We start from the raw sequence: 22,597 nt of genomic DNA, 5'->3' as shown, positions 1-22,597 counted from the left end.
TCATTCCTTTACATGGAGGACAATCTCAAATTGTCCTTTGCTTTTTGCTTTTGAACTTACGGGAAATAGTAACTTTTCAGGGAATAGTAGCTAAGAGAATATAATATAATCCATATCTAACATCACTCAAGGTGAATAATAAAAATAGAAAAAAAAACTGGTAGATTTGCTGAGGGGGAGATCACTAATTTTAGAATGATAGACATGACCAGAAAAATGTAATCAGTCCCCAAGTTTTTAAATGTTCAACTTGGAATCCTGAGCCTTGTTGATGTCCACCCAAATAGCACTGGGAAATAAATAATTATGTTTTAATTCAGAATCAAACAGAAATGGTCTACGTATCCACAGTAAGTCAGGTTAGGCTTATCAACATATTAGGCTTCATTACATCTGAATGGAATGTCATCAGCTCCATGTGAAAGACTGGTTACCTTGGTTATCGCACATTGGTTAAATGACCTGACCTACTATAACTAATTCCACTACAATAGGATCGTCAGTTTACTCCTGTGCTCTGCCTAGCCCTGGTTACCAAGGAGGGCAGGCTAAGGTTATCATCTGCTGTGGAGAGGGACACAGAATGACGTGGAACTTCGTTGTACACAATAAAAGGTATCCTACGTTCTTTTGGTGTCATTTGTGTGACAGCATAAACTAACTTAAAACTATTTTTTATTAATCTAAAAATAGAACAATCTCATATTTTATAAAATTGATTTTTGACCATTAATTATTGTGTTATAGCACGGCCTTGTGGCTTTTAAGGATTAGATTTTGTCTTGCTAACCTGAATTGTTGAACTCTAGGATTATAAAGGCAGAGTTGAGGATGAATATTGAGTGAAATAATAAATGAGATCCTTTATAGTGAAAAGATTTGAAAACGCTGATGTCGTCCACCCTTTTCTGTTAACGGATAAGGAAACTAAGGGTTTGATAGGATTAGAATTGTCCATGGGTAATGAAGATCAAACACTATCAAGCTTATTTATCTCCTGACTCCTATTTCTAAACCAGTTCCTCTTATTCCATATCATACAGCAAAGGAAAATAATGTTACTGGAGAGGTAAAGAAAGGTAAAATCATGTAGCAATAAGTTACTAGAGAGGAAGAAGATGCAGGAAACTCTGACTTCTCTCAGATGTGAAAATAAAATGCAGAAATGTGCTAGGACTACAGATAAATAGCTTAAAGCATGTGTAATGAACTACCAGTAGATAAATTAATACTTATGAGACCCAGAATCCAAAATCAGGTAATTTATTACAAGAGAAATAATCTTGACATGAAAATCGAATTATTTAAAACTGGAAACACTAAAATGCTAAGATAATTATAATAGCTGCTGAGGACTTTGAAGTTACAGGCATTGTACTTGTCTTGTCAAACTCAAGCCTCACAACCACCCTATGAAATATGTGGTATTACTTGCTACATTTTATAAGATAAAGATTCAGATTAAGTAACATGTCCTAAGTTGTACAATTACCAGGTGGTGAAACCAAGATTTGTACTTAATCATTCTGTGTCAGACCCCATGATATTAACCACTTATTATAACAGTTCAAGTTAGGAATTTTTAATATTTATTAACTGGTCAATGTCAAGTTAATGTGAGCAGAATCCACGGAAACAGACCGTGAGAGTCAATACGCAGACCTTTTCATGCCATCTGAATTAAATCTGATATATCTAGAAAACATGGACTTCACCTGGCTTAAATACAATATGATCATATACTTCATTTTTTTCCAGTATATATGAGAGGAGCACAAGAAATCATTTTATCCATCTTAAATCTATGAAAGGCTAAGTGCACCCTGTTTATACCCTGGTATAAGAAAAAGTTTTATTCAAACTAGATTTTTAAAAAGAAAACACACTATGAGAAACTCCTACAATGCAGCAAAAAAACATTAAATATGAGACAAAAATATCAGGTAATGCATTAACCTAATGTGCTGTTCACTTCCTTTTGTTTTTTGGGTGTATGTTTACATCAGTGTATTCATCGCTCAAAAACCGTCAGCAATGCCCAATCATCAACAAAGTTAATTGAATCAAGTCTAAATTCCTAAGCATGAGGTTCCAGAATCTCCATACAGTGAGCTCAATTTCTCACTCTGGATTTATCATCTACTGGAATCATTGTACAGACAGTTCTTCCCTTATGACCTATAAAAGTAATAATCTATACAAACCTTCCAAATTTCTCAACTAGTTCCTTGTCTATGTTCATTTGGAACTAGATTTGTGTACCTGAATTTGCCCTTCTCTGCCTTATGTTAGTCATAGGCCTACACGAATTAACTACCTGGCTTAATAAATTTTAAAAGTGAAGAAAGTGTCCTCTTTGTTATACAGATCATTATTCCATAGAAATGGAATCTATTTTCTATAATGTAACTACATTCTATTTTTATAGAAACCATAGAAAATAGATTAGTTTTGAAATGTAAGTAATATTTAGCAAAACTGAAAAAGTTTAATGTGCCATTGAGTAATAAATTCTTAGTGATGAAGAAAAATCTAAAACTATTTGTTTTAAAACTGAAGACAGGATTTTCCTTTCAAATAAGATGGATTTTAGGATGGTTTATGCTAATATTTATTTCGATAAAAATATAGACAAAAATCATGTATATTTTGGCCCAATTTATTTCTTTAAAAGCCAATGTCTCTAATTAGATAAATATTTAGTTAAGGTCTATACAGGACTCAGAGTCATCTAATTGTAGTTAAACAAACAATAGATTGAATTACCAACTGATCAATTCAATTAGGCCATTAGGCAAACTAAAATAAGACTTCCATTGTATAGGCCAGTAATTGTAGTCAATCTAGTGCCCAAAGCAGATTTATAATTCTGCAATTCAATCTCTTGCTTGGCACTCAGACATGATGCGACATGAATAAAGTGAACTTGACAACCACAATGGCTGCTTCCATTCATCACATGTTCGCCATCACACACAGTCAGACGTTGTAAAACATCTCAACTCTGACTTAGTGTTTTGTTATTGATATTTTTAAAAATGCTTTAGAACAATGTATTACTGATTCTGTTACACATGTATAATTTCCAAAGCAAAAATTCAATTTGTCTTAAAACATTAATCAACAAATGAAACTAGGTACTAATTTTCCTACCTTTAATGAAACAAATAATTATCTTAATCTGGAAGAGATAAAACTTTATGGGAAAATATCTTCTAAAAAATCTATAATTTGTTTTAAACACAATAACACTACTCTCCCACTTCCAGTCTCAATGAAAAATGCTACTAACCAGCTTTTGTCAGAGTCTGGATTCCATCCCTTCACCCATAAGCCGCATGTGGTATGTTTCCAGGACCAAACCAAACACCATTTCTGGATCTTCTCTGATGTTGCCTTAGTAGCTGCTTTTGGTCAATTCTCTCCAGGATGAGCGCTGTAGCATTCCACCTCATCCTCCTTACCATTTAACTCCCTTCCTTCCAGCTTCTTCCCCTTTATCGCTTCCTGCCTATGAGCCAGTCAAACAGAATATATACAGTCCGCCTGAAAAACTTTTGATCTTTATTTTCTTTATGCTTTTTGCATGCTGCTCTTTTTCCATGGTGTATACTTCTCTAGCCTAGCTAGTACTTGTTGGTATTGCTCTTAGGGTAATGGTGCTCTGTGTTTTCTTCTTTCACAGCACAGCCTACTTGCTTTGTCTATTTCTCCCATTGGACTATAAGCTTTTGTAGGGCATGGTATTCCAACATTTCATTCCTAGCAACCATCAAGATGCCAGGTATGTAAGAGTCATTCAAAAGTTAATTGAATAAAGTATTTATTTAATGAATAAAATGAAACTGGTTGCTGAAAGACAGCACTTTAAAACCACTGTTTGTTAAACTCTGAATTTGATAGACCTCAGTTACTTGGTGATAGAAGACACCTGATATATAAAAGAGGCAACCTGAAATAAGTTTCACATAGACTTGAATAAGTATATTACATTAAGTATTATTTAGAATTACATAACTATAAACACACATGAGTTCAAACACTTCTTATGAACTATGGTAAAAAATGAATGTTGGGGAAAGTTGCAAAATTTCTCATTAACATCTATGTCTCAAACTAAAGCAAGATATAAATTACTTCATCAGTCAACATGGTAATTTAGTGACTCCAGAAAAAGATATACTTTTCAAGAGTTCTAACCATCCTGGTACCATGTTGAATAGTCGTAAGTCATGCCAATAATATGATGTTTGTATATGTGCGTGTATTAACATGTATACACACATATGTATTCTATATGTAATTTATTACTGCCTCACATTGGTACTTACAAAGAGTGGAAATTGATTCATGAAGGATTAGGATGATTTTTGAAATGAGAGAATGCTAAGCAGCAACTAAGAGAAGCAGAGATTTGCCATTCATTCATTCATTCGTTCATGCTCTCACTCAATCTTGTACTTATTGCGCATCTGTGAATTTGACCTCTAAACCAACTTGCAAACTTGAGGATGTGTTAAACTCATTCTCCTTTAGCAGGTTCTTTATTTGGCAGCTAGCATACGAGACAGGCTTAGCCAAGTATGACAACAACCTGTGTGTGTGTGCGCATGCATGTGTACACACGTGCATGTACTATCTTAACTCAATTTTTTCTAAAGTTTATATTTGAATTCATATAATTTAAATAAAAATCCTCATTTGATGTGATGCCTTTACAAAAATATCAGTTTCAATTCAGCTAAGAAATGCTCACATATCTCAAAAGTACAACATGTTCTCTATTTTAGGCAAATTAACAAAACAAAATTTGGCTTAAAATAAATCTCCATGGTTTACAATGCAAATGGCTGTTGCAAGGTGAAAAAACAAAGGTGAATGGGGATTTGATTATAATGTCTCTGTGTCTTTTAAAACTTTGCATTTCAAATTTAATATTTCATTAGTTCAACTTGATTCCTTAATACCACTGGAAAACAGATTTTCCTGTCATATTAAGATAAACATATTCTTGCCAATTTTCTATGCAGCTTACCTTGGCTTCCCATCTCATATACTCAACAGATGCATTATTAATAATATGTGAATATAAATATTTAAAACTTTGTGTATGTAATGGATACATAAATAGATGCATGTATGTTTTGGGAATAAATGCTAGCTTTGCTTCTGTCATTGCCTAGTGGATTAAATGTAAGTGTTGCCAATGGCTATTGATACATTTAAGTCAGTATCCCTGTGACTAATGGAGTAGAGAATCTACAAAAGAGAGGTTTTAGAGATGTCCTCATTAAAGCACCTGGAAACTTTCAATTGAATTGCCAATTTGCTTTTAGAATTATAGGAATGCTACTCTCTGCATAGCTGAGTACTTGTGATAACTATACACAGTTAAGAGCACAGAGACCGAAGCCAACATCCTTACTTTGAGACATAGTCAGTTCCAATTTCTCAAGTATGTGCCTTTTTTGGGATTCTCACAAGAGTGCCTAAGTCAGTCTTACAAGTTCGGCTAAAAGAGAAAGTAGGCATTACATGGGTATACTACAGTAGAAGTTATTGGAAGAGAAGAGATCTTAGGGAACATCCAATTCAACTCTGACTATTTAGAATTGCAAAATGAGGCCAGTGTCTTAGAGACTTGCCAGAGAAGAGAAAGTAAAATAAGAGTTGGAGAGAAATGACTTTTTTTAACTATCATATCAATCACACCCTATTGTAATTACTTACATGTGTGCATCCACCCAGAACTCTAATGGGCCAGGCTCTGGGACAGTCTTAGTCACTGCCATATTCCTAGTACTTAGCACAGTCCTTCTCAGAAATAAGCATGTGAATAGACAAGTAAATGATTGTTCAGTCTGGGCACAGCGGTTCACACCTGTAATCCCAGCAATTTGGGAGGCGGAGGCCTAGGCAGGCAGATTGCTAGAGCCCAGGAGTTTGAGACCAGCCTGGGCAACAAGATGAAACCTCTTCTTTACAAAAAAAATATAAAAAATTAGCCGGGTGTGGTGCCACAAGTCTGTGGTCCCAGCTACTTGGGCTGAGGTGGGAGGAACACCTGAGCCTGGGAAGTTGAGGCAGCAGGGAGCTGTGATCGCACCACTGCATTCAGCCTGGGCAACAGAGTAAGACCCTAGTCTTAAAAAAAAAAATATATATATATATGAATGATATATATACCACATATACATGATATATGTCATGTATATATATCATACCATCATATATACATGTACATATGTATATACACGTATATATACATGTACATATGTATATACACGTATATATACATGTACATATGTATATACACGTATATATACGTGTACATATGTATATACACGTATATATACGTGTACATATGTATATACACGTATATATACGTGTACATATGTATATACACGTATATATACATGTACATATGTATATACACGTATATATACATGTACATACGTATATACACGTATATATACATGTACATACGTATATACACGTATATATACATGTACATACGTATATACACGTATATATACATGTACATACGTATATACACGTATATATACATGTACATATGTATATACACGTATATATACATGTACATATGTATATACACGTATATATACATGTACATATGTATATACACGTATATATACATGTACATATGTATATATGTATATATACATGTACATATACATATATACATGTACATATACATATATACATGTACATATATACATATATACTGTATATGTACAGTATATGTATATATACATATACATATGTATATACAGTATATATGTATATATATACATATGTATATACAGTATATATGTATATATATACATATGTATATACAGTATATATGTATATATATACATATGTATATACATATGTATATGTATATACAGTACATATACATATATGTGTATATATGACATATCATGTATATATGATATATATCATGTATAGGATATATAATATATATCATGTATATAGGATATATTATATACCATATATATCATATTATGTATATCATACATATATCATCATACGTATATCATCATACGTATGATATATTTAAAATTTTGTGTATGTAATGGAAACGTAAATAGATGCATGTATGTGTTGGGAATAAATGCTAGCTCTGCTTCTGTTATTGCCTGGTAGATGAAATGTAAGTGTTGCCAACGGTTATTGATACATTTAAGTCAGTATCCCTGTGACTAATGGAGTACAGAATATACAAAAGAGAACTCTTCACACTTTACCACATTTTCTGTCTGGCACTACAGTATGTTCAGAGGCTAAAAAGTAATGAAGATGTTGCCATTCATCTCTAGACGCTTATTTATTGGTAAATAAAACAGCCCTGTAAAATAAACAAAGTAGATAAGATCAGCCTAATTTTAATATTGAACTATATATATATATAGTTCAATACTAACTTAGGGAATGTTCTTAACGTTGCAAATTTTCACCTTCATCCTTTGAAATGAATCAAAACTACCTCTTAGACTGTTATCAGAGGAAAATGAAATAATACGTGAGAAATGCTTATCAATGGGCCTTGCACAAAGAAACACTCACTAAATATTAATAGAACAAGTGAATGAATAAAGGAGAGATAATTGTTTTTCCAGAAACTTCAACAAGACATGAAAAAAGAAAAAGAACAGCTTTTGGTACAACCTGATTGAATGCTTAGGCAAGGAAGAAAGAAATAATAAAAAACAAAACAAAACGCAATGAACAATACAGAACTTATAACAATTACAAATATCTGTTAAAGAAAAAATTGTTTTTCAACTTATTCCAGAGAATATCATTCTGAAGGCAACAAAGAGCATTGCAATACCTGATAAAATTCTGACTTCTGCTTCATTTCCTGTTCTCGAGCTGGCTGGATTTCGAGCTGAGCATCGGTAAATTCCAATGTCCCCCGGTTGGAGTCGGCTGATCTGCAGTGCTCCAGAGGGCAAGACCACCATTCGGGAGTCGCCTGGGATTGGAGTCAGGTCTTGTTGGTTCTTCTGCCAGTGGATTGTTGGCATGGGCTCCCCAATGACTTCACACTTGAGTAGCACTGTGTCTCCCATGAAGGCTGTGACAGATTCTGTCTGTGAAAGGAACCTCAGTGGTCCTAGAAGAAAAACAAAGAAAAAAGAATAAGTCTTCCAAATAAGGCACAATAATCGCCAGTAAAAATAATCACACTTTGTATTCTTTATAGAAAATTATATTTTACAAGCTGTTTTCTCAAATATCATCTCATTTGCTCTTCACACTTTACCACATTTTCTGTCTGGCACTACAGTATGCTCAGAGGCTAAAAAGTAATGAAAATGTTGCCATTCATCTCTAGAAGCTTATTTATTGGTAAATAAAACAGCCCTGTAAAATACAGTAGATAAGATATAGTTGAGGAAATTGAGGTTCAGAGAGGTGAAATTCCACATTCGAGTTCAGTTTTTAGATGAGAATCCTACAGATAGAAACTTGTTCTTCTGAATCCTGGTCCTATGGACAAAATTCCTGTTACCTCACTTTGGACAAAGGATTATGAAGTCATGAAGATTCATGAAGGACTCGTCATATGGCATGACCTAGAGCAGCTTCAAGAAAGAGGGATGATAGGAACCGCCAATTATAGTAACAAAGGACTGTCTTTTAGGGTTTACTGCTTAAGTTAAATGTTCATCCACATTTGCCAGGTATGGCTGTGGTGTAGTGAAAAGATTTAAAAGCTGGAATTAGAATAGCTTGTGTTTCTAGACCGCCAATTATAGTAACAAAGGACTGTCTTTTAGGGCTTACTGCTTAAGGTAAATGTTCATCCACATTTGCCAGGTATGGCTGTGGTGTAGTGAAAAGATTTAAAAGCTGGAATTAGAATAGCTTGTGTTTCTAGACTAGTTGAGCCACCTATTATATATGAATATTTTGGAAACTTGTTTCATTTCTTTGGGCCATGAAATGGGGTAATATCTAATTCACACGGTCACTTCAACGTTCATATGAAATAACATGTGAAAATGATGCATTCATATGAATGATGAATATAAGGAAAAAATAAAAGAAATAAACTGGCCATTACATACAAGCATAAGCATGCATATATATGCTTGTATGCATCACCATGCATAGAAGCATAAGCATGGTGAGAGAGAAGCCTTCTCTGCCATGATGTTGTACATGAGAGGGGTAGATGTTTTCACCTTGCCATCCTGAACCGCCTTTTATGAACAAGTGGATATTTGTGATCCTAAGTTTTGACCATGAAATTCTTTCTTTTTTTAAATGATTACAAAGAAATCTATTGGTATCAATTATGCCATCATTGAAAGACCACTGGCAATTTTTTAGAGAAAATTCAACTAAATTTTAATTATTATTTATGTTTGCTATTCATCCCAGTTAAATTCTGATATTTCTATTTTCATTTGACTCATTCCAGAATTGTTTTAATTTTATGCACATGTTACAATAAACTTTGATCCATTCATCAGTCTGGGGTTCATGTCAAGTTTTACTAATCATATTTTATGTTACTGTGATTTTTATTTTATAGATTTAAGTCAACATTCCCCAGGTCCAGGTTTAAATTTTGTCAAGAAAGCTTGATTGTATCATTACACTTCAGTAAACAAAATTCTACTGTGTTCAGTTTTAATGACCCTTAGTTTTAATTTGGGTCTGTTAATTTTCATGATCCTAATTTTCCCCACAACCTGATAAAAATTTTGCTGTGGCCAAAAGCGCAAAGGTAAAATGACCTGGGTCAAATCATAATTTAATATGAGAGACAATAAGCAATGCTATTTCACTTTCCTTCCCTAAGTGAAGGTGAAATTTTACGTCTCTTTTAGGGATTAGAGTTTTTGGACCACAAAATAACTGAATCTATGAAATATAAAATTAGACCAAAATTATATGTGGGTTAGGTACAAGCTGCTGAAGGATATCACTCATTATAGCTATATCCACAGAAATAGACCTGCAATCCTAGAGGTGCAATATTAAGATTGTTCTTTGTAAGAATGATTAATGCTATACCATGCAAAAACCTTAATATTGATGCAAATATTAATTTATCCCTCACATATATATTCTAAAATTACTCATCTGATTCTTAAACTAAGGCTCTGAAATCTGGATCCATGGGGATGCCTGGATAAACTACAGATTGCCTACAGGGGGCGCCAGCCACTTGCCTAATTTTATTCTTTTTCAGTTAGAACTAATCTATGTCTGTGCTGCATCTACCACTGGGTGAAGAACAAAAGGAATTAGTTAATTTGTACCCAGGCTTATTGCTCAAAATCCAGTTTCCAGACTGTCTGCATTATATAGTCTTGTGTCTATTCCAAAGAAGTACGTTAATCTACTACAGATTGGCTCAGGTATGGATTTAAGGCATGTACTTAAACAGAGCATGATCTGTATCTACCACACAAAGCAAAGCTGCAATGAGTAGTGATAGATATGAGGCTTATGTAGGGCAATGAGTTTCAAACAAATTTTATTTTTATTTAATAGTTTTCTTCTTGGTTGTCATCTCTAGTATTTTATTTTGTAGTTAAGGAAGTATAGTTAGGAATAATTTTCCGATATACACAAATTATATATTTAATACATGTAGGTGAGAATAACATTTTAAGTTGATTTTAACAATCTGGACATTTATATATTCAGATTTGTGGCTCTTTAGAAGTTATACACATTGGATAAATTTAAAGCATTTAAACCATTTATCCGTGGTGGTTCACACCTGTAATCCCAGCATTTTGGGAGGCAAAGGTGAGAGAATCACTTGAGCCCAGGAAGTTGAGACCAGCCTGGGCAACATGTGAAATGCTGTCTCTACAAGAATTTTTAAAAAATTACCCAGGTGTGGTGGCACACACCTGTGGCCCCAGCTACTCGGGAGGCTGAGGTGGGAGGATCGCTTGAGCCCAGAGGCAGAGGTTGCAGTGAGCTAAGACTGTGCCACTGCACTGTAGCCTGGGCAAGAGAGTGAGAACCTGTCTCAAAAAAAGAAATAATAAAACAGAAAATTAAACATCTGTTTTACATCCGAATGTCTATTGCATTCAAAAATGTATTTGCAAGTAGGTTCTAGAGCCTGGAATATGTAAAATGAAATAGTAATTCAAACTGATACTCAACAACCGGTTTCCTATGTAAACTTCATCTACTTGGAAGAATGCGATACAAAGACTGGGATTGCATATTAATATAATTAGACTTAACAGAATTGGCTAATAGAATTGCATGCACTCTATGATGATTTCAGATCTTAACAAGCCAGGGTCAGAACTGCATCTTGTTTAAAAGTTAACAAGGCAATGTTTGAAAATTTCACAGAGTTGATTATTTGTCATAGTGATAAATTATAAACATGATGCATAGTCTTTTCTTTTTGTCTCTAAATGGGAAACTCTACACATTCAAAAGCAATTCTAAGTTTATAAGGCTCTACAAGGCTTGACTTTATGCTCCCAATATTGTGCTAAATTTTAGCAGTTACATCTCATGGTGGTGAAACAACCCAGCAACAGTCTTAAAAGAAGAAGAAATTATAGACTATCAACTTAGTACTATAGTTTCAAGGCATGTGTATGAATATCTAGTAATGAACAATAAACTCACTATAATGCATATGTATGAAATACTATATTTTCATAAAAGTCATTTAATGTTCTAATGCAATACAAACGATTCCCAAGCTTCATCCAGAGAGAGATACAGGTATAATTTTCACTAGATCCTTGTGAAAAACAGTTACCTGCTCAACAATAGCCCGTTCATGGAAAAAGCCTGGTTCAGACTCATTAGGCCACATCTGATCCATTGTAATCATAGCAGCAATGGTCTTCCTATCTCTATGTTTTTCTCACTCAAATGCATTCCAAACATAGTCAAAACATCAGTGCTCCTACATCACTAAAGTTGTTGCTTCACTCAGGAAATATTGAAGTTTCCAAAATGTTCTGGCATTGTCTTTTGCCCCAAAACCAGGCAAAGAGTTTTTTGTTTAATATGTGCCCATGTATCTAGCACAATGTCCCTTTCAGGCTCATTTTCCACAACTTCTGCAAAACAATTCTCAGATCTATTGAACTTGTAGATGTCCTAAACATGGTTTCCTCTTGGCTGTATTTCTTACGGAACTTCCTCTAAAAAGGAACATCCTCTCTGCCAACATCTACCTATCAAATCTCTAGTCATGTTTTAGGCACTCAGTCAAAAATCTCTCCCTTTTTCCTAGTCTGTCTTACTGGAAATCATCACTCCACCTTTTAAATTTTTAGAGTACTCACAATTTGCAGATACTATAAAAAGTGTATAAACAAAAGCTTGAAAAGTATTTCTACATTCGTGTGGATGTTTTCTGTATTTTATTTCTGTGAAGTATATCAAATATTTACTGAAAGAAAAAAATACACAAATATTGGCTGAGGTTCTATGTGACTCTAAATGTTTAAATATAGTATTGCAGACATCCAAATTTTGAAAGTTGGATTTGAGCTTTGGCTCTGTCACTTTGCAGCATAGTGTGTAGCAGTTTGGAATAATGAGATTACCTGGAGTCACTTCTCTGCTTCATTATTTAACAAGCTAGAGGACTTTGGGAACAGATTCAGTTTTATCATTTACACCATTTTAAGCACCTTTATAAATGACCTTATTTAATCTTCACAATGGCTCTTTAAGGAAGTATTATTATCTCCACTTTCTAGATGGAACTGGTACCAAACTCTTTCAAATGTTTATAGTATGATTGTTATTTTTTCTTTTTTTTTTTTGAGCCCGAGTCTTACACTATCGCCCAGGATGGAGTGTGTTGGCATGATCTCAGCTCATAGCAACCTGTCTCCCAGTTCAAGCTATTCTCCTACCTCAGTCTCCCATGTAGCTAGGATCACAGGTGCATACCACCATGCCCAGCTAATTTTTGTATTTTCAGTAGAGACAGGGTTTCACCATGTTGGCCAGGCTTGTCTCAAACTCCTGACTTCAAATGATCCACCTGCCTTGGCATCCTGAAGTGCCAGGATCACGAGCCACTGTACACAGCCCATGATCATTGTTTTTAAAGGTTTACTACTGAATTATTATACTTCTTAAAATACCTTATTTCCCTGACATAAACGAAAATATTTCAAAAAGACTTTCTTTTATATGTCAATACTCTTTACTCCCCAACCCTCAAGTAGCAGTACTGTACTCAATACACTTTGTTGTTTAGTAAGTACATTCTGCCTTACATTGAATTCCTTATAGACAAATTTCAGCCAGAAGTACTTTACTATTAAAAATAGCACACAAACTATTTTTGGTGATTTCGGAGGGCTTACATTGTTAGCCTAGGAAAAGGTTGTTTTCAAGAACGAATTTCAAAGTTCCTACCTTCACACCTAGCCTGGCCCAAGATGCTATGGCAGCTTTAAATATAGGAACACCTGGTGTTGTTGGAAGTGTCCCACACAAGCCAGCTTACATATTTCCACATTATCTGTATCTCCATGCATTAACAAAGATCAGAACTTATTAGTGAGAAACTATAAAAAGGAAAGAACATTTTTTTTACGCATGGAAAAGTCAGACACATATGGAAGCTCTGTTTAATCTTCTTAGAAATGATAAAGACAGTTTTAATTCAAATTTTATAAGTGATTAATACACAGTAAAAGTGCCTGGGCTTCAGCATCAAAAATTATGTTGATGTCAACAATTCTAATTATAGTTGTACAGTAAGCATTGGCTGCTATTAGCAAGAGATATAGAGCCATTATGAGACTGCCATAGAGAAATGGGTCTCACCTTGTTATTTTGAATCCTGAAAAGGATCTTCCATTGTTCTATAATACTAATTTTAACACTAAAAGGATGCATTAGGAGTCTACTTATATATTACTTTGTTAAGTGTTGCTCAATGCCTGTTAAGCAGCCGTAACCCCAATTTGTTCCTAGAACATTTATTAACTACCCATGCAAGGAAGAGTAAAGGTTTTACCCTATTTGCAGCTCTTCAGTAACAGCGTGTTTGAATACCTGAGACTTAATAGTTCAATGCAGTAACAGAATTCTCACTTCCTCATAGTAGCTTTCCCCAAGTCCGATTAGAACCAGTTGTCCTACAGGTTTTATCTCCAGCACTTACTTCAATTGTAATTAATTAACTGTGGAATTTATTTGATAGCCATCATCCAAACTAATCTGTAAATTCCACAAATCAGAGCCGAGTCTATGTTATTCTATACTGTAAGCACTTAGCATGGTGTATGGCAAATACTTGGCCATCAAATATATGTTGAATGAAAAATATATATCATTGTTAAGATAATCAGTTTAAGCAAATGTTCCGGACCCTAAATATTGGAAAGTTTAGGAAACACAAGCAATAACTAGGAAAGCATAAAGAGTTAGTTAGAGGAGCCTTGGAGTGGTGGCTTATGCCTGTAATCCCAACACTTTGGCAGTCCAAGATGGGAGGATCACTGAAGGACAGGAGTTTGAGATCAACTTGGTCACGATAGAGAGAGTCTGTCTCTATTAAAAAAAAAAAAAAAAAATGTTTTTAAGGCCAGGCGCGGTGGCTCATGCCTGTAATCCCAGCACTTTATGAGGCGGAGGTAAGCGGATCACCTGAGGTCGGGAGTTCGAGACCAGCCTGACCAAAATGGAGAAACCCCGTCTCTACCAAAAATACAAAAAATTAGATTTTTTGGGCGTGGTGGCACATGCCTGTAATCCCAGCTACTTGGGAGGCTGAGGCAGGAGAATCGCTTGAACCCAGGAGGTGGAGGTGGAGGTTGCTGTGAGCCGACATGGTGCCATTGCACTCCAGCCTGGGCAACAAGAGCTAAACTCTGTCTCAAAAAAAAAAAAAGAGAAAAGAAAAAACATTGTTTTAATTAGCCAGGTCTGGAGGTGCACACCTGTAGTCCCAGCTACTCAGGAAGCTGAGGTGGCAGGATCACTTGAGCCCAGGAGTTTGAGGCTACAGTAAGCTATGATCACACTTCTGCACTCCAGCCTGGGTGGCAGAGAGAGACCCGGTCTTTAAAAAATAAATCAATAATAAAATAAGAGAAGGGAAAAGCAGTGATTTTTTTTTTTCAGGAAAGCAGAAAAGAGCTAAGACTAATAAATCCTTTCATTTGAAGAGATGGGTTGGTGGGGAGGTGGTGAGTCGTGGAGAGGCTATGCGTAAGGCATTTGTGAAAATATTATCTAAGCCACAAACAGTTCAATTGTAAATCAGTAGACATTTTGAATGGGATTTCCTCATCCTCCCTTCACATCACTGTCCTCAGGAACAAAGTTATCAGTGGTCTCAGGGCCAGCCCCCACCCAGCTGGGACAGCCTGGGCAATGGCTGTGGCCATCAATCTCCTCAGACCAATACATATTTCCTCAGAAGCTAGGCACAACCCAAATATTTGCTGTCACCAGGCAGTAGAAATGTTAATAGCAAAAGAAGCAAACATTTTTCATTTGGGCTTTTCCTTTGTGATGCTAAAAAAAAATGAGGTAAAAAATCACCATGGCAATGAATGGAAAGCTGCTAAATCTGTAGGGACATCAAAAGTGTTAGGCTCTCAGAATTAAAATAAGGAGAACAATAGTCTCTCCCTACCCTTCCACCCAAGCATACACACACTGCATAGACGACGAGAAATCTTTCCATCAGATCCAGACAGTCAGAAAGTTTGAAAATTTTCGACATATACTCTCATTCATTTAATTCTAAAGTACTTTAGTTTTCAAGCAAAAGTGGAAATAAAGCATTTCACATTCCAGGTTTATGCCAAGACTTGCCGCCTCTAGGGAGGTCTCTCCTCCACCCACACACCCCCAGAATGGGCCTGCTCCTTCTTTTAAATTCTAATCTGAAAATGGCACATTCTTCCGATTTGCCCTCTAGCCTTGTTGGCAGACTATCAGGATCCACATCTTCTCCTGTGGAAGGTCTAATTATTAAGTAATTAAAGTTCATTTAATAAAAAGAGACTTATCAATTGGGGGACAGACCTTGGGGTTGGAAACACGCCTTGCTTTTAAATATTCAGCAGTGTGGTAATACTCTGCAACTGCCAGAGGAGAGCTGCTGTAAATGCTTTGTTTGCTCCAAATTAAAGCCTGAAGGTTACATCCCTTCAAAGCCAGACCTCCTTTGCCCTTTTTAATTCTCAAATTAGCCAAAGGGCAAAGAATAGAGGCAATCCAAAGAGAAGTTCTCTAGAATTACTCCTTTTCAAAAAGCAGCCAGAAGGCCAATAAAGGATATGCAGGGAATTTGGTAGAAGCTCATTTTGGTCTGTACTTGCCACATCCCTCTGCAAGCTATCATTTCCCTTTTTTTATTCTCCCACTCCTTTTTATTTTTGCTTCATTTTCACTGGCAAAATTACAGACTCCCAGGTGGCTGGCTGAAGAGCAATTGCTCTGTGGTGGACATTGCAAAGGAAGTCCTAGTAAGCATGCCTGGTAAGTGCCAGCCATGTTTACCCAATGTGTGATCTTATAAGAAGCAATCACATGGCCAAATGACTGAACCGCTAAAGGATGTCAAAGGGAAAGAAAAACAGTATAGGCAGATTACCCAGATACTATAGGCAGATACTATAAAAAGTTAAGTGTATAAATAAAAGCTTGAAAAGTATTTCTACATTTGTATGGATGTTTTCTGTATTTTATTTCTGTGAAGTATATCAAATATTTACTGAAAGAAAAAATACACAAGCATTGGTTGAGGTTCTACATGACTCTAAATGTTTAAATAGAGTATTGAAGACACCCAAATTTTGAAAGTTGGATTTCAGCTTTGGCTCTGTCACTTTCCAACATAGTCTGTAGCAGTTTGGAATAATGAGATTACCTGGAGTTTGTGCAGCTCTGCAAGCTTAGCAGCACACAATGACCTCTTGCCCTAGGCCAAAAATAGGCAAGGAGTAAAGCCATCAACTAAGCCTTTCTCAGAATCATCTTTGGGGTTTGTCCAATATAAGATCCTCTGTAGTGTTGGTACTGTTCCAGATCCTTGAAGCAATGAAAGGCTGACTATACATGAGACCCAGAAACAGATGGCCATTTGGGGACTCCTATAATCCCCATGACCAAGAGTCAGTTTAAAGCCTGGTCTATCATAATCTCACCTAAGAGCATTGCTAGGTTATTTCTTAGCTGGCCTTCAAAGCCATGGAGTAATTCAGGATTCTCTGGAATCATCCTTCTTAGTAATATCCTCAGGACCCCTGGTGGTTCATACTTTGACATTGTATAATTAGGAAAGGATATTGTCTCTGAGGGAATGAATTTTATAAAGGCACTGCACAGAATCACCCAGTAAATCCAGAACTGGATTTCAGACCCTACCCAGCTTTCCCCTGGAGGTGGTGATCAGACATGAACTACAACATGTCCTAACAGTCCTGCTCCTCTTGACTTCAGTATCAGCAATCAGACAAGCATGAGGTGGCTTGGCGCATCAATGTCTTTGATTAATTATAGGGCCAACAGAGGCAGTTTTGGGAAGTATTTTAATAACTTTATTTCCTCCATTCAAGCTATATTATAATATCTATTCTGAGCACAAGGTTAAATAATAGAGTTTTACCACCTCTTCCTCAAACTCACATGGTGTTGTCTTTCTAGATTCTTCTTAAAATCTAATCAAATTATATTGAACATCAATGCCATTTATTTATGTGAAAGTTAGAATGAAGTCCTTCTTACAGAAGGTACTAGATAGCAAATAATGAATAGTGGCAACTACCTTTCATCTTAGCTCTGCTGGCATCTTTGGTGACTGAAAGAGGTTGTTTAACTGTGAGTATGCATTAAGCCAAATGTAGACTCATACTTAATATGTAGATCAGTTAGGAGTTTATTATTTGCTTGTTTTACTTTAATGTAAGATATCTATAGAAATTCTTTAAATTTCTAATGTAGACAAATATTCACTAGTAATTAAAACTGAAAATATAACAAAAATGAGATAGGACCTTAGCCTATCAGTGTTGCAAACCTCTTAAAATGATAATTAACAATACTCTGAAAGTGTGAATTGATACACCTCCTCAGTAAAGTGACTTGAAAATTTGCATCATAGCAATTTAACCACAGCTGGGTGCAGTGGCTCACACCTGTAATCCTAGCACTTTGGGAGGCCTAAGCGGGTGGATCACCTAAGGTCAAGAGTTTGAGACCAGCCTGGCCAACAAGGTGAAACCTCGACTCAACTAAAAACACACAAATGAGCCAAGCGTGGTTGTGTGTGCCTTTAATTCCAGCTACACGGGAGGCTGAGGCATGAGAATCACTTGAGCCCAGGAGGACGAGATTGCCATAAGCCAAGATTGCGCCACTGCACTCCAGCCTGGGCAACACGGCAACAGTCTGTCTCAAAACAAACAAAAAGCCCAGTTTAACTCAATTTTTCTTCTAGGAATCCGTATATAAGTATACAAAGAAAAAATTTACATATGTATTCAACATTGTTATTTAAAATAGTAAAAAATATAAAATGGGCTAATTGCACAATTGGTAATTGGTTAAGCAAATTATAGTATATCCACTGTACGTAACATTATACATCCATAGAAAATTATGTTAATAAACTTTTTTTAAATGAGCGAAAATTATATTTCTCATTTTTTTCTAAAACAAGCATATCTTTAAAAATACAAAAGGAAACTTTCCTAATGTTTCTAATACTCTATTCAGTGCATTGTATTCAGTGAAATTTGCAAGCAACTCTTTAGGAGCATATTGATTTCATGAAGACATGTTTACCTCCACAAGCTTTGACAATAATTTTAATTCTCTCTTCTGCAGATAAAATTATTATTACAAAAACCTGAGATTGGTTTATAATCAATAGTAATGAATAGTTTTACAGAATTCAGGCTGAGGCTTTCTATTAAGCTAAAAATCTCATTACACATGGCTAATGAATGGTTGCAATGCTCGTAAAAGTTGATTGTGAATACGGCTGATATTTGTTGGGCCTACTTGGAAGTATGCACAATTCAGGATAGGCAAATCCTTCAAAAGCAGAAAAGCAAACTCTTTAAGTTGGTATGATCTTCTGTTTTTCATCACGTTACTGTCACCACCCTTTCCCTACTTTATCTAGGTTCTCCTTCCATGCACCCCTACCTGCACTGATTGCATTACTTAATGGGAATTCTCAGATCACCTATTCATTCAGTCAGTCAGTCAGTGTGGTGACTAATTCTACGTGTCACCTTGACTAGGCCATGGGGCACCCAGCCTTTTGGCCAAACGTTATTCTGGATGTGTCTATAAGGGTGTTTCTAGATAAAATTAAAATTTAAATCAATAGACTGAATAAAACAATGTCTTCCCCAATGTAGGTGGGCTTTATACAATCCATTAAAGGCCCAAATAGAAGAAGCAGCAGAATAAAAGAAAATTCATTTTCTGCCTGACTGCTTGAGCTGGGGCATTAGTCTTCGCTTGCCTTTGAACTCAGACTTGAACTGGAACTTTCACCATCAAGTCTCTTGGTTCTGAGGCCTTCAGATTCTAACTGGAACTACACCGTCAGGTCTCCTGGGTCTCCAGCTTGCCAATTATAGATACTAGGACTTCTTAGCCTCCAGAACCATGTGAGCCAATTCCTTGTGATCAATCTCTGTCTTTCTCTGTCTCTATTTATCTTTCTAAATAGATGGATAGATCCTATATATTACATAAAATATTTATATATTACATAAACATATATTAACATATAAAAATAATATAAATACATACTTATATTGTGTGTGTGTGTGTCCCATTTCTGGAGAACCCAGAGTAATAGAGTCAGTCAGCATTTATTAGACATCTAATATGCGCCAGGGATCATCCTAATTGCCTGAGGAATACAATGATGAACAGTACCAGTTTCTTTCCTCAAAGAGTTCATAGTCTAGTAGGAAAGGCAAATATATAGCATAGTGCACTGTGGTAAAAATGAAAGATGCTGGTGGAGCAAACATAGAATTATCCTCAGTGATGCCTATTGGGAAATCAATATTCAGAAAAGAGCTTCAGAAATGGTGGACTATGGCTGGGTCTTGAATAAAGAATGGGAGTTCACCAGATGCCCAAGATACCAAAGGACATTCTAGACAGAGAAGCAACATGTGTAAAAAAAAAAGTGAATCTAAAGACTGCACATGTTTTTAGAGAAGTCAGTAAATAATGGGAAGCAGTGAGTTCGAAAACTTATGTTTCTTCTATTTCATAAGAGATCCTGATACTGTTTTTTTAAAATTGTATTATAAGCCTTGTGTGTTTTGACTATAGGGGTACTGTGATCTTCATGAGGGGTGAATCCATGACTCCTGTGTTTTGGTATTATTCGCTAGGCACACAGTAGCACTCAATAAATATTGACTAATACCCAAATTAATTAACAAATAGTAACATATGTTTCTGGTATATTAACATGTTATATATCATGTTACGTAACAACTTGTGCTATGTTATAGTTAAGTCCTGTTATTGTTCAGAAAATGATTCACTCTTCTGGATTTCGGAATTCCAAGGTAGGAATACAGAATTCACATCCAGCATATTTTCTGAAGGAAACATTACGAAGCCCTAACAACAAGGATTTTCATAAACAAAGAAACTTGGCAAGACATTTCCCTATTCATTTCAAAGGTCATTGAAATAAGAATTTATTGGGTTATACTTGTTTCAAACTTTTAATTGAGCATGTTACCCAAAGGATTAAATTATCTTCTATCTGACCATCAATTAACCCAAGTTCCTATTTTTCTTCTTCCCAGTGGCAGTCATTGAATACATACCAGGCACTGTATTAGGTTTATTAATATAAGGTTTTGCCTTTATATGGCTGTAAATGGCCCTGCTGAGATTCCCTGGCAGTACTTTCTACTCTACATTTGTTTCGTAGGACTACCCTCTTCTCAATATGATTTTTTTTCCTGCCAAAGACATGTACCTGAGTGCTATATTCAAAATCTGCAGAGACAGACAAAAAAAAGGAGAAGCCTAAATGAAACAAGTTTTCAATACAAAGAGGCAGTAGAGAGAGTAGTCTGCTCAAAGCCTTTATTCTGTATTACATAATTCATTAAAGTTAATTTGGTAATAGCTAAGATTCACATCAAATATATCAAAAAGAGTCAATTTTTTCCTCCTGTTATTTTAATATATTTTTCCTCCCCATAAAATCCATTTTGTAAAATAAGAGGCCAGAAATCCCGACAGAAATAATAATTTAGATTAAAGACTTCTGGTAAATCTATATAATTTTAATTTCAATTTGGAAGTACCTACTGGGGGAAAATTAGAGCTAATAAAATGCATTTTCATACTGTGCCTTTGCACAATGAAAATGGAAAACCAAAATATTTCTGCTTAACTGCATAACTTGTGTGATTTTAAACCTTCTCTGAGACTGAGAAAATCAAAACTTGTTTAAGAATTACCAAATTTTTGATAACCTGACCCAGAATAACCTGATATAATAGCCACTTGAAGGGGAAATGATGATGTTTGACGCTAAAGTTTATAGTCTGAAATGTGTCTCAAACTCACCAGAATCAAAGCTCACCACAAAAGCCTGAAATGATCATTTTATCTCAACACATTTTGTTCTGTACTTACTCCTCAGCAATCATTGGACTGTAGAAAAATGTCAGTACATTGGAGAATAGTAAATTATCCTTCATAAAAATCTTTCAGTTGTGGGGTCATTCTCTTGGGTCCAGTTATATCACATGACACCTAGTCTGAGAAGAAAGATGGGGAAAGGGCACACCTGGGAAGTCAGATATATTTCTACCCTGCTTCTTTGGGGGCCACTATCTGGCTGAAGGAATGTGTGGTAGGAAGTAAATTATCCCTTCAGAACAGCTTTAAACCTCAAGTGTCAGGGTACTTATGCAGTTTTTACAGAATCAGCAACAACATTGCTTCCAAGCTTGTTTATGACCTTTCTTGATGTTAATATCTACGAACTTAAAAAGAAGTATTAAAGCATCAAGAAGTATTTATTTAAAAGATACGTGGTTCAATAGGACATGGGCTTTGAAGCTCAGCGGGCCAAGAGGAACATGGCGAAAGATTAACCCGGGGCTGTAAGCAGGGTGTATAATTCAGATGCCATCCACCACCTTAGTAAGTCTGCATTTTATTTCAACCACACTGAGACGTTATTAAGGGATTTTAAGCAAGGAAATGACGTGATCAGATTTACATATCTGGAAGATCATTATGGCTGCTGTATAGAGAATAGTTTGAGGTGGTGGTGGTGGTGAATACAAGAGTGGAAGCAGGAATCTCAGAGAGAAACTTAACAGCAGTAAAGGCAAAAGGAAATAGACAAGTAAGGTAACAGTGGGATGGAAGAAAGGAAAGAGTCTAGCTATATTTTGATGTATAATGAACAGAACCTATTGAACATTGAGTATGTTTATGAGGAAAAGGGATGGGTCAAGAACGAACCTCAGTTTCCAAGTAAAATATTTAGGCTGTGATTTTGCTTAGGGTGTGTGGGTATAAAAATGCAGTGGTATGGAAGACAGCAAAAAAATAATACATGTGA

At 35.5% G+C, this 22,597-nt stretch overlaps 1 protein-coding gene across 5 annotated transcripts in view; it reads right to left on the bottom strand.

Moving 5' to 3' along the window:
* DCC (DCC netrin 1 receptor) overlaps window positions 1-22,597 on the bottom strand; it is a 1,201,233-nt gene that overhangs the window by 618,216 nt on the left and 560,420 nt on the right. For all 5 annotated transcript variants that reach the window (XM_024235927.3, XM_054537946.2, XM_063716903.1 and 2 more), the window contains exon 3: window positions 7,859-8,143. In XM_024235927.3, the coding sequence (XP_024091695.3) occupies window positions 7,859-8,143 (285 nt within the window). The remainder of the gene's footprint in view (window positions 1-7,858; window positions 8,144-22,597) is intronic.

Source organism: Pongo abelii, chromosome 17 (genome assembly GCF_028885655.2).
Source record: "Pongo abelii isolate AG06213 chromosome 17, NHGRI_mPonAbe1-v2.0_pri, whole genome shotgun sequence".
NCBI lineage: Eukaryota > Metazoa > Chordata > Mammalia > Primates > Hominidae > Pongo > Pongo abelii.
This window is presented reverse-complemented; position numbering and strand designations above follow the sequence as displayed.